Source organism: Tamandua tetradactyla, chromosome 2, assembly GCF_023851605.1.
Source record: "Tamandua tetradactyla isolate mTamTet1 chromosome 2, mTamTet1.pri, whole genome shotgun sequence".
Classification (NCBI taxonomy): domain Eukaryota; kingdom Metazoa; phylum Chordata; class Mammalia; order Pilosa; family Myrmecophagidae; genus Tamandua; species Tamandua tetradactyla.
This window is the reverse complement of record NC_135328.1, coordinates 28,236,942-28,250,339: the sequence shown is the minus strand read 5'-3', so window position 1 is coordinate 28,250,339 and position 13,398 is coordinate 28,236,942. Positions and strand designations below refer to the sequence as shown.

At 49.7% G+C, this 13,398-nt stretch overlaps 1 protein-coding gene across 2 annotated transcripts in view; it reads left to right on the top strand.

Moving 5' to 3' along the window:
* The first annotated feature begins 5,916 nt into the window (after positions 1-5,916).
* The window catches only part of EPB41L4B (erythrocyte membrane protein band 4.1 like 4B), a 162,177-nt gene continuing 154,695 nt past the window's right edge, over positions 5,917-13,398 (top strand). For both annotated transcript variants that reach the window (XM_077141445.1, XM_077141454.1), the window contains exon 1: positions 5,917-6,222. In XM_077141445.1, the coding sequence (XP_076997560.1) occupies positions 5,917-6,222 (306 nt within the window). The remainder of the gene's footprint in view (positions 6,223-13,398) is intronic.

The following is a 13,398-nucleotide window of genomic DNA, read 5'->3' as shown; positions in this document are numbered from 1 at the left end:
GGTTTTTTATTTGATGGCAGAGCTGTCTTATCTTGTGACTTGACTGGATACAGAGAGGTTAACGTCAGCAGATTGGAACAGAGCATAAGGAGCTCCTAGTGGGAATGGAGCAAGGGCTGGAGAGAGGAACCCAGCTAGAGGTAATGGGCGGAAGGGACATCTAGCCCTGTGCCATCTAATATGGTAGAAACTAGCCACATGCGGCTATTTAAATATCAATTAAAATGAAATAAAATTAAATACCCAATTCCTTAGTTGCACCAGCTATTTTTCAAGTGCTCAGTAGTCACGTATGGCTAGTGGCTCCCATACTGGACAGCACAGATATAGAACATTTTCATAATCACAGAGAGTTCTATTGGACGGCATTGATTTTAGCCCATCAGTGGAAGAGGAATGAAAGGTACCCAGTTGGCTAAGAAAGAAAAAGGAAGAGACGAACTCATTAAGGATGTTCAGTAAAAGGGACTTGGCCTGGGTAATCCAAGATGGATAGCAATGGAAAGGTAGGCAGTGACAGTAGCTGGGCAGGTATTGTAATAAAAGCTTCCTTTCCATTCTCTGTGTGCATCTCTGGTATGAACACAGGGTTTTTCAGAGCCACATGTGTGGGCATGGTTTCCCCAAAGTGGGATATACATCCTTTGGGTAAGAAATGGGTTCCCAGATAGGAAATCTGTGCTAAAGTTGGCTAAGGGAGGGAATACTCCTGTTTCTCTCCAGATCTTGATCTCTTGAATCTAGACAGAGAGCTGGATCATAGATGTCTGGACTGGGGCTCTGAAAGCGTCAATGCATCGCCAACTCTCCATCTATTTTTCTACAATTCAATGACGAGCAGTGCTCTGCTAATTATGTGCCTGGAGACGACAGTCTTAAAAGTCCAACAATGTGAATGCCTATTTACAACAATGTTTATGTTCTGTGCTCAGGAAAGAGAATAAACGGTGCCAGGAAAATCTTCATTCTAATTCGGATTGTCTCCTTAAGTTATAAACTCCAAGGGATAGGTAAGGACCAAACTTCAGGTATGGCTGGATCCAGCCAAACTCATATGTCTTTAGAAATCTGGATTTCTCCATCTCTTGGCTCTGCTTTTATTTGGGTTGGTGTCATCCTCAGGCTTTTTCTAGGTGGTGTCAAAGTGGGCCCCCAGCATGCAGTTCCATGTGTACATGCTGCTGTTTCATCAATCCTACTGGAAAGAGATCGCCTTTTCCCACTGATTTTAGCAAGACCTCCAGCACTGACCTTCATTGGCCTGACATGTGTTAAGGCCCATCCTTGAGCCTGTAACAACGGAATTCTCTGATTGGTCAGGCCTGATCATGTGTCAACATCCGAGGCAGTGGATGGGGGATTAGTGGTTTTCCAAAGTAATCCAAACACCATCACCCAAAGAAGGAAACTGGATGCTAGGCCAGCTGCAACCACAGCAACCCATTAGGCGTCTTTAATTAATGATAGGCATTATTATTGTGAAACAATAACAGAGGTTAAGCTGACATTTATTAAAACTTGGCAGGGTAGGGAAGGCTTTGTGGTACATCATAAGTTCTCAGTAAATGTTTATGGAAAGAATACATTTCCAAGGAAGTAAATAGGAACCTGCATAAGGTGTAATCTTGTTCTACAGGGAAAAAAAAAAAAAAAGGAGCACCGTTGGAATGAGGGCACAATTTTGCTGAACCTAGGAAATGAGCCAGGAAACAAAGGAAAGGATAAATGGCAAATTTCTGAAGAGGAGCTCCTTAGAGGACTAAGGACTGTTTAATTAACATGTAAAACTATCCAGGAGGAAGGGAGCACCTAAGAACTCTCCAAGGTTTGTGGAAGACACAAAACCCCAGAGCAGTGATGGGGAGGACAAGGAAAGTTCTCATGAAACGAAGGGGGTGGGCAAAGAAATGGCAGCTGAGCTTTAATGAAGGGCTGGGAAGAAGGTGGGAGTTCAAGCTACTACTTACAACTAAGGAAAGGACTTGAAAGCTGGAGTAGACTGTTTCCAAAAACTTCAGCCCAAGATAACATTAGGCAGAAAGGCAAATGAAATACTGGAAGTTTAGAATATAGTTTGAGAACAAAAAGGCACAAAAAAGAAAAATGCATTGATAAACAGGATATGTCTGCAGCTCTGGCCCATTTACCCTGGGCCTAGAGAAGGTCCAAAAAAAGGGCCATTGAAATCTTTGAAGAGCTCAGATAATAGGGATAGGGACTTTCAGGTTGAAAAGACAAAGATTAAGAAAGAGCAACGACTGAGATAAATGACAATGTGAGCAGACAAAATGCAGACTTGCTCATCAAATCGTGAAATTGAAATTCTAAGGTTGAACTTGAGGGATGTGAAATTGTACGTGGGGAGGACTGAATGAGATCAGTTAGGAGACACAAAGGAGGTGTCTGGCACATAGAAGGTGCAGGTAGAATTAAATCAATCTGGAGTCCCCAGGCAAGTCACAATGACTCCCACAAATTCTGTCAGCTGGAGCAACTTGGTGATGTCGGTAGCACATGGGATCTGGAGGCAGGGGACAGTTTGAATCCAGGCTCCACTCCAACCATCATTTTCCTTAATAATACCTACTCCACAGGGCTGTTATGAAGATGAAATGATATCCTGCATTCATTCAACAAACATTTATTGAATGCCTTCCATTTACCCGACAGCAGGCCAGGTGCCCAGTGGGGATACAACGATGAATAAGAAAAAGCCCTGTCCTCATGCACCTCAGAGTCTGGTAGGAGGAACTGAGGGGAGATATTCACAAATCTGAATGATGCTTACAATGAGAGAGGTAGTCCTGTGAGAGGGTCATGGGGAGGGAGGGCTCTGAAAACTGTAAAGAACTGAACTAGTGTTATTTAATACTGCACTTACATTAGTTTCCCATTCCTGCTATAACAAATTACCCCAAATTTAGTGACTTAAAACAACATACATTTATCTTTTGGTGCTGGAAGTCAGCAGTTCAAAATGAGTTTTATGGGCTAAAACTAAAGGCTGCTTCCCTTCTGGAGGCCCTAGAAGAGACTTCATTCTTTACCTTTTCCAGCCACTAGTAGCTGCCTGCATCCCTTGGCTCCTGACTACATCATTTCCCACCTCTGCTTCCATTGTCACAGTCCCTTCTCTGACTCTGGTCTTCCTGCCTCCCTCTTATAAGGACCCTGTGATTAGCGTGGACACACCTGGATAATCCAGGATATGCTCTGTGGTGGTTTGAAGCTGCATGTACCCCAGAAAAACAGGGTCTTAAATCTAATTTATTCCAGTTGGCATAAATCTATTTTAAGTAGGATCTTTTGATGAGACTACTTCAGTTAAGACTTCAGTTAAACTACATCATTCAAGATGGGATTTAATTACTGGAGTCCTTTATAAATGGAATGAAGACAGAGGGAGAGGAAGAGGAGAGAGAGAGAAAGAGAGATAGAGAGAGAGAGAGAGAGAGAGAGAGAGAGAGAGAGAGAGAGAGAGAGAGAGAGAGCGAGCGCACACCATGGTATCAAGATGTTGAAAGCAATGAAACCTGGAAGAGAAGAGAGAGATGGGCAGACACCAGATGCTTCACCAAGGAGCCAAGGACTGCCAGCAGTGGGTCTTCAGGAAGAAAGCATCGCCTTGATTTGGATATCTTCTCACCGTCAAAACTGTAAGAGGATAAATTCCCATTGTTTAAGCCGAAGCATTTCATGGTATTTGCTGGAGAAGCCTAGGAAATTAAAACACTCTCCCTATCTTAAGCCCCTTAATTGAATCGCACCTGCAATAGTCCTTTTGCCATGGACGGTGATACAGTTACAGGTTCTGGGGATTAGAAAGAGGACATCTACGGGGGTCATGATTCAGCAGACCCCAGCATTCCTGGCCTATCTAGCAAGACTACTGCAGGAAATGGGCTTCCCTGATAAAGCAGTATGCAGAACTGGGCTATCTGTGAACCCCAACTTGCTGATGGCATTCTTTGGATCTAATCTCATGGGGAAAGCAGAGTGGGTATCCGAGAGCTAACTGCTGACGCCCCCTCGGAGCGCACTTACTGCATGTTAGACACCCACAGTGTCACAAAGGGAACACCAGGCAAGACAGGAGTTCACTGGCTGCAGCGCTCTGGAGTTCTGAGACTTTGGGTAAGCATGTTACTTCTTGAAGCCCTACTTTCTGCCTATATCAGTGGGGATAAATAGACTACCTGGAAGGCTGAGGTGAGGATTAATTAAAATATCATCCATGAAATCACCAACAACACTGCCTGATCCTCAGTTAATGTCTATTTGGGAATGCCTCCTGAATTCATCCTTCCCTTTCTCTCACTCCCTTTTCCTGTGGCCACTGCCTTCATCCAAGTTTACTGGAACCCTTCACTGGCTCTCCACGCAGGAGAGCTGGTGGATAAGGACCACGGCTGTGGGGCTAGGCAAACCAGCCTGCGCTAACAGTGGAACCTGGAACAAGTCTCTTAAGCTCTTTAAGCTTCAGTTTCCTCCTCTGTACAACGGGAATAACAATATCAATGGGATCTGGCTGTCATAAGGATTAAGTGAGATGATGCACGTAAAGGATTGAGCACAGTCTGGCACAAAAATCAAGGGCACACATACATGGTGGTACTAGTCTAGCGCCGCACACCCCACTTCTGCCTACGGTAGGCTTGAAGTTGCTTATAAACAATTCCGTTTGCCTGGAATATTCTAGATGTACAGTATGTTCCTCATTCTCAGGGCCTCAGTTCTACTCTGCCCTCCCCCCACCCTCAAACCTCCCAGTAGCTCAACCTGTAAGAGCCTTCTCAGCATGGCTACTTAACAGCAGGCCGCTGACTCGATAGTAGGCAGGAGTTCCTTGAGGAAAGTGGTCTTTCAGCGTAGAATGCTGGAAAAGCACTCCCCCGTCTTGGAGGGTCTGTTTCCTTATTTGGAATGAGCCCATTGGAGTGGAAAGACTGAAAGGGCCTTTCCAGCTCTGACAGCTTCCAGGGACAGAACTTAAGAAGCGGCAGGGGCCAGGAAGGGAAACCGAGGGACCCAGGCCCGGGAGGGTCGTTCCTTAACGCTATCCTTACTCGGTCCTCCCGGGCAAGTCTTCGGGAGCGCAGGCAGCCGTAGTTCCCTAACCCAGTGTGGGGCGACTCTCGGGAGCCTCCAGGGCTCAGGGCGCCGGAAACACGTGTGTGCTCACCTACGTGTACACACGTGAACACACCTACAGCAGCGGGCGGCGCTCGGGGCCGGCAGGGGGCAGTACAGACCCGGCTTGCAATTACCCGGCGCAGCCCCGAGGGAGGAGGGCGTGCTGCAGTCCCGGCGGCGGCGGTGGCGGCGGCGGCGGCCGGAGGTGCAGCTTCCCAGGTGGGAGGCCGGGGCTGCGAGCGTAGGAAGAGCCGCCGCACGAGAGGGCGCTCAGCCGGGCCTCCTCCGGCTCCCGACGCGGCGCGGCGAGTGGGAGTGAGCGGCCTGGGAGCACGCAGGCGCCCTGCTCCGCCTGGCCCTTGGTCGGCGCGCGCGGCGCGGGAGCAGCCCGACCCCTGCGGCCCTCGCCGCCCCCGCGACTCCCGGCCGGCCCGCGGCCGCCGGTCGGGAGCGACTCCTCCCCGCCCTCCCCCGCAGCAAGCGCAGGCCTCCCGCCCCGGAGGGAGCGCGGCGGCGGCGGTGGCGGGACGGCTCCGGGGCCGCCCCCAGCGCGCCCACCCGCCTGCGGCCACTCGCAGCCGACGTTGGCGCGGCCGGCGCGCTCCGCGGGCGGCCCGAGCGCGGCCTCGGCTTCGGCGGGAGCGAGCCCCGGGCCGCAGCCCGCAGGAGGCGGCGCGGGCGGCCGCCGGAGCTGACGGCGTCGCGGGGTGCTCCCGGGCGGCGGCAGCGGCGGCGCAGCGGCGGCGGCGCAGGGGGCGGAGGCAGGGGGCGCCCCCAGCCAGGATGCTGCGGTTCCTGCGCCGGACCTTTGGCCGCCGCTCTATGCAGCGCTACGCGCGGGGCGCGGCCGGGCGCGGGGCCGCCGGGCTGGGGGACGAGCGCGACGGGGGGATCCGGGGGGGCCCAGCCGCCGCCGCCACCTCCTCGGCGCTGCCCGCCGCGCCTGGGGGCAGCGTGTTCCCGGCGGGCGGCGGGCCCCTGCTCACGGGCGGCGCGTCCGTGCACATCTCCGCCGCCGGCGCCGCCAAGGCCATCCTCTACTGCCGCGTCTTCCTGCTCGACGGGACCGAAGTGAGCGTGGACCTGCCGGTGAGTGACGGCGTCCGTCCGGGGCGGCTGGCACCCCGCACCCCTCGGGGCTGCCTGTGGGGTGCTTCCCTGTGAGTCTCTCCGGGTCTCCCGACCCTCGTCGCCTCACCCTGGTTCCCCCTCGGGCCACCCTGTCCCGTCCTCTTCCGGGGCTCCATGACCGGCCCGCGCCCCCTCCTTGACACATTGCGCCGCTGGATTGCGCCTGTGTGCCCCCCGCCTTGTCTTTTGGGTCTCATCTACTCCCCATCGTACACGCTCCCGGCGTCCCGGGTTCCCGCCCCTTGGCGCGGGTGACAGATGTTTCCCTTCTGCTCCCAGGGTCACCGGGAAACGGGGGCCCTCCCGGTGCTGGGTTTTTGGGTAGAGAATCTCAGAGCTGCGCACGGCTGCCCTGGGATGGCCGGACTGCCCCCACAAACTTGCCACCAGGCCTTGGAAGAACTGCGAGGAGGAAAAGCTTCCTTCCTTGCCGCCCGGCGGGCGCCCCGAGGTTGCGGGGGTGGCGGTCAGTGGACCACTTTTCTTTTCTGGTCCCCTTTGGATGCGCCCGACCCGGAGAGCCCCTCGGGCCCGCCGCCCCCGTGAGGGGAGGGGGCTCTGGCGACCTGGGAACGAACTCCAGAAGCGACTCTCTTGGATCTGGCCAACTTTGTCCAGGCAGAGGTCTGGAGCGGAGAGTCGGCCCGGAGGCGCCCGCGGGGACCGGTGCACCGGACTTTTGCCCCCGGGCTTTGTGCGTGGGCCTGGCAGGGCACCCCAGGGCGGCGGCGGCGGCGGGCCCTCCGTCCCCGGCCACTTGTTCACAGGTGGTTGCTGTCCCCACCCTTGCTCCCCCTGAGCAGGCGGGCGGTGCTCTCCGTGTCAGGGCGTCCAACTCTGGAGGAGTTCTTCGGCCCAAGGGGCCAGATTAAATCTAATCATTCATAGGGCGCCTCCTGTGCACCGGGCGCAGCGGCAGACGGTGCCTTCGGGTATCTTTGGGTATCTTTGGGTGTGACTGAGGATCCAACAGTAACTGAGCTTTAGATGAGTATTCCGAATTTTCGGGAGGGTTTGGAGGGAAGAAACAACATACCTAGTCTCCCAAAGAAAATATTTAGGCCTTCCCGAGTGAGGAAGTTCTTTAGACTTTGTGCTAGAACTGGGAACACCTACAGATCCCAGATGGAAAAATCAGAGCCTGCTTGGTCTGAGGTTTAATGCTTCCCTGTGCAGGTTTAAATTTTGAGATAGTTTCAGCTTATGGCACTTATATTTTTGTGGCTTCTTGTGTTCTCCATGGTATTTCATTTTATGAAAATACCCTTTCCGGGCCTGGGAGAGGAAGCAACATTGAGGTACTTGGAGCTGCTGTCTTTAAAACAGCATTAAAATATTCCCGTTCCTGGAGAAGGAGGTTCTCTGGTTTCTCTTCAGCTGGGAGAGGAGAGGAGAGGTGAGCAGGCTGCTGTGGAGGGCATCTTGCGTTTGGAGACGCTATGGCGCATTTTGCATCTCGGATCTGGGAAAGGGATGCTGGCCTTGGGAACTTGAGCTGTGCTTCTTGATGATGTTTTTCTCCTCTGTTCCTTGGGGATAATTCGCGTATGAAATGTATTGCTGCTGTCAGGTGTGCGACAGGCTTAAGTGGTGTTTGAGAGATGCAAAATGCAAACTAAATAAAGTGCACGTGTGGTGAATAGACCCAAACAGGTATCCAAATGAACAGGTTGGAAGGAGGCTGCTTGCTGCTTGTTTCTGCCTCTGGCAGAGCCTTCACTGAGCATGGGGGAAGGGGGAGATCTGCATCCTAAAAGATTTTTTTTTTCACTTTATAGAAGGATGCTTGACAAAAGAATTCACTCATCCAGGTTTTCTTGGGATGATGGATTTCTTGATACCTTTAAGATGTGATTTAATGAGCCTCAAATTGTATTTACTCATTCATACACTTATATGTGTCTACATTCCGTCCAGAGGCAAATTAAAAATCAAATGCTGACTTTTTGTCATGTGAGCTCTCTGGGAAGAAAGATGAAGAAAAAGCACCCATGAGCACAGCTCACCAATTTAAAGATTTATTAGACATTAGAGCTGCATCACACAGCCTCCTACACCAGTCTGCTTGGATGCGAGTGTTAGTTCCTGTAATTAATTCGCAGAGTTATGAGGTTACACCAGGCGGCCAACTCCCCCATGGATATGGAGTATGTGTGCTGGTTCCTTAGACCCACTGCACTGGGCTGACTTGGGATGCTGACCCTTTTTGGCATTTGTCATTATCCTTTTCTGGGTTCCTAAATGTTTACCACTTCCTGAGCTCTGGCCTGGTAGTGTGACCTTTGACCGTGATTCCACTGAAGGTGGGTTTTCTGTCTCATTCACTTCCACGGGCTCTGGGAACTGTGGCTCCTTTGTAATTAAAACCTTCTGGTGGTGGTAGCTTCAAGAACTCCTTTGCTCAACATACTAAAAATGGTTTATGTGTTGCCATAAACCTTTTCATTACTTCTGAAATGGCCCTGAATGCCATCACATGCTCCCAATGCCAATTCATACTGACACCTCAGTTCAGCTCATTCCATGTTTATGGGGCCTCTCCAGTGTGTCAGGCGCTGAACTGTGGACACAAAAGCGAATGCACATACGACCCAGCAATACCATTGCTGGGTATCTACTCAAAGGACTTAAGGGCAAAGACACAAACGGACATTTGCACACCAATGTTTATAACAGCATTATTTACAATTGCAAAGAGATGGAAACAGCCAAAATGTCCATCAACAGACGAGTGGCTAAACAAACTGTGGTATATACATACGATGGAATATTATGCAGCTTTAAGACAGAATAAACTTATGAAGCATGTAATAACATGGATGGACCTAGAGAACATTATACTGAGTGAGACTAGCCAAAAACTAAAGGACAAATACAGTATGGTCCCACTGATGTGAACCGACATTAGAGAATAAACTTGGAATATGTCATTGGTAACAGAGACCATCAGGAGTTAGAAATAGGGTAAGATAATGGGTAATTGGAGCTGAAGGGATACAGACTGCAACAGGACTGAATACAAAAACTCAAAAATGGATAGCACAATACTACCTAATTGTAATGTAATTATGTTAAAATACTGAATGAAGTTGCATCTGAGCTATAGTTTTTTGTTTGTTTGTTTTTGCTTTTTGTTTTTTATATATTTTTGTATTTTTTATTTTTATTTTTTCTATATTATCATTTTATTTCTTTTTCTGTTGTCTTGCTATTTCTTTTTCTAAATCGATGAAAATGTACTAAGAAATGATGATCATACGTCTATGTGATGATGTTAAGAATCACTGATTGCATATGTAGAATGGAATGATTTCTAAATGTTGTGTTAGTTAATTTTTTTTAATAAAAAAAAATACAGCATACCTCCTATTGACAAAAAAAAAAAACAAAAGCGAATGAAAGGTGGCCTTGGGGCTCTGGGGAAACACCCGTAGAGAAACATGTCTTACTATTCTAGTCTGCTAAGTGCTTTGAAGGCATGCCCTTATGGGGTGCTGGGGACTGACGGGAAAGGGGAATTGGGAGCACTTTTGGAGCTTTTGACACTTGAGATTATAGGATTTCAAATCTGGTGTCCTTTGTGCTCTTTTAGAACATCTATTATGTTGAGTCCACTTCTTGGCAAAGCTATGGCCCAATTGTGATATAAGATAAAGGAAGAAGCAACTGTAATTTTCTTTACCAGCAATCCGCCTCCGACAGGGCTTCCAGCCCCTTTGTCTGGTGGTGGGCTGAGGGGGTGGTATGGATGTGGTGAATTTCCATCCCTCCCCTAGCAATCCTGGGTGCTCTTTCTTTTTCACTTTTTATTTTGTAAGGATTTCCAATTTACAGGAGAGTTGCAAAAATAATACAAAAACCGGTACAGAGAACTCCCAGTATACCCCTTCCCCACATCTCCAGATTTAACAACTCTCCCTGGATGTTCTTTACCTTTGCCAGGCATAGTCAGTGGTCTCAATCTTTTAGAAGATATGAATAAAAGGATCTACCTTCAAGTCCATCTCTAACATGCAGTCTAGAGTGAGCTTGATGTGCAGATACCCAGCTCCCAGGTCTTCCAGGTGAGTCCTTGGCTCGCCTTCCCACCCACAGTATCACCCAGCGCCACTCCTCTTCAGAAAAAACGCCGGCTCTGCCCTGAAGGGCTCCTCCCTCTCACTGGCCCCGCACTGCCCGGCCCTCAGGTGTGGCCAGGTGAGAGCAGGGCAGGACTGACTCCCTCTGGCCTGCTCGAGACACCTTCCTTCTGTTAATGCAGCTAAACAGCCTATTGGTGTGCTTGGCAGAGGCGCCTACTGTTGACTCATATTAGCTCTCTGTTGACTAAATCCTTGGCACTGCGTTTGCTCGTGAGGCTGCTGTTCAGCCCCGACTCCCCATTCTCCTGCGTGCACAGCCTTCCAGCAGCCCTGGATGGAAAGCTGTTAGGGCGGGCGGCTGGCTGCCCGGCACACCCGCCAGGCCTTGGGGGGTGTGGCTTGCGTCGTGGGTGGCGCGATTGCTTTCACTGTATCTGGAACTCCATCCATCCGAGTCGCCCTTGGATAAGTGCAGACACAGAGCATTTCCGAGTTAGAAGATTCGGGTTGGAGTCTGGCATCCTGACTGTGCAGCCTTGGGCAACACACGCAAGCTCCCTCTGAGCATCGATTTCCTGCTCTTTAAAATGGGGCTATTGGGAGGATCAAATGGCAGAAAGGATTTAAAACAAAAAGCACAACCTCTCGACAGCAGGGTGCAGAGGGATGCTAGTCAGTTGTAATCTTATATACCTCTTCTTTGATCTGTGGAAAAGGTTTGGGAGATTTTCTAGTAATAATTTTTGAAAAATCCAAAGCTGTGCCAGGCAGGCTAAACATGGCCTGATTCTTCTTTAGTGGAAATTAGAAGTTGGATCTAGTATGAGAGCTGCTTTAAAAGAGTTTGTCACTTTGGATGAGAAAACAGTGCCCCCACTCCTTGAGAAAATAATACACCCCCACAAACAAAGCGTAACATGCAGGTTCTTGGAGTTTAAGACTTGGAGTTTTAAGAGCCTTCTGATCTGACAGAAGGCTCAAGGGTTGTATGTCTTATTTGGGGGTTAGGTGGGCCCCTGGACAGCACGCATCCTACCCATTGTATAGGTGGAGAAACTGAGGCCCATGGATATAAAGTGACTTCCCTGTAGTCGGTCAGAGAAAGTGTTGCGCATTTCAGTTGTAGTGGGTAGGGTCGGTGGTAGGACACGTTCTCCCAGACGATGGTCCAAGACACATTATTTGGAAAACACTGGCCTTAGAATTGTGAGCACGGAGGGTAGCTATGGTAATGCATTAAAAGCTGCTCCAGGCAGCGGTGGGGGCATTTTGAGCTGGTGGTTGACAGCGTCTGACCTGTGCTCCAGAGAGCTGATTTTTGTTACGGTAGAGTAGAGGCCGGACCACAGGAGGGACTCGAGACCAGTTGTGCTGTCGCATTGGTCCCAGGAAAGGGTGACAAGGGCCTGGCTAGGATGCAGTGATTGGCAAAAAGATTATGAGGGCGGTTAAAGGTAGAGTCAGTTGGGTGAATGAGAGGAGGGGAAGTAGTGGGTTCTAGCGTGGAGGGTAGAGTTGTTGAAAGAAATGGGGGCCATATAAGACAGCTGGAAATAGGAGACAGTTCCTCCTTGTTTCTACCTTTGCCCGAAGCTCCGGCTGCCCGGGCACCTTGCTTTCAGGCCACCCCAAGCCAAGAGTGGGGGGTGGGGCTTGCTTTTCCTTCTGTCCTTGCAGGGAAGGTGTTGGCTAAACGTGCCCTGCAGTGCCCTGCAGTGCTTGCCCCGGCCCCATCCCCCTTCTCAGACCGGAATTAGGCTATGGGGAGCCTCAGATTCCTACCTGGGTGAGGAGTTTTTATCCTTATTTTTATTTTGTTTTTAAAGGATTTTAAAGAGGGTTGGGATAGATGGACAGGTAGGTAGTTAGATGGATAGATAGAATGATATGCCAAATGTGGCAATATGTTAAAAGTTGATGAACTTGGGTATCTAGGTAGAATTGGATTTTTCTGTATGGCTTTTGTATTATTTTTGCAATTGTCTTGTAAGTTGAAATTATTTCAAAATAAATTTTTTTGAGGGAGGGTGAGGGGAGTGGCAAGAGAGATGGATGGTGACTGTCCTCCCCAGATGGGATGTAGGCGAGATCTGAAAGTGACAGAACGCGAGTCCTAACTCTGGTCCCTCTCTTTGCCAGTTGGTCAGTGTAAATATTGTGGGGGGCTCGGTGTGCAGAGGGAAGGGGCTGCAGGTGTGGTGGTGGTGGTGTCAGGGGGTCTGTGCAGCCTGTCTGATGCCAGGAACATGACCCTGCTCCAGCACAGGACTCTGAATAAATATTAACTTGCTAAGCACTTTCACATGCATAATCTCATTGAATTCTGTCCCTGGTTCCCTGCAGTGGGGTGAAGGCACAGGTCTGTTTAGTTTTGAAATAGCAAAAGGTCACGGGAGAGCACCTTTCCTTAAATTCTTGAATGGGGATTTAAAAAAAAAAACAGGGTACATGAGTTGTTCAGTGATAGAATGCTTGCCTTCCATGCGGGAGACGTGGGTTCTATTCCCAGACCATGCACCTAAAAAAAAAAAAAAAAGAAAAGAAAAATCCACCCCTGTAACCACAGAAACTCTCTACCCAACAGTTTGTCCTCAGAAAACATTTCCATCCTTCTCTGCCTGAATCCCTCTGCCTGGCCCTGGGGGCATCCCCCACCACCTCTCTGCTCCCTCTTAAGCATCTCTTCTGGGAGAATCCGGTTCTGTTTTAACTGAAGTTGTCGCCTCCAGTCCCTGACAGCTGCCCGCGGGCAGGGTCAGCTGCCGACTCATCATAGTATTTTTTTCAGGTTGGCTAGTGTTTCCGTCCCCCGCTTTCATTTCATGGTTAGAACATGTTCAAAGCAGAATGATTGGAAAGCACAGAGAAGCAAGAGAAATGAAAATTTCATCTAGAAGCATACCAAGCCGAGCTGACCGTTGTTAAAATGGTAGTGTACAGCCATCTCATCCTTCTATGCTTTTTTTCTGTTCGTGTTTAGATATAAATGCATATTTAACATGATTACCTTATATTGGTTGATGGAAGTGGCTCCCCATCCCCTCAGCACAAT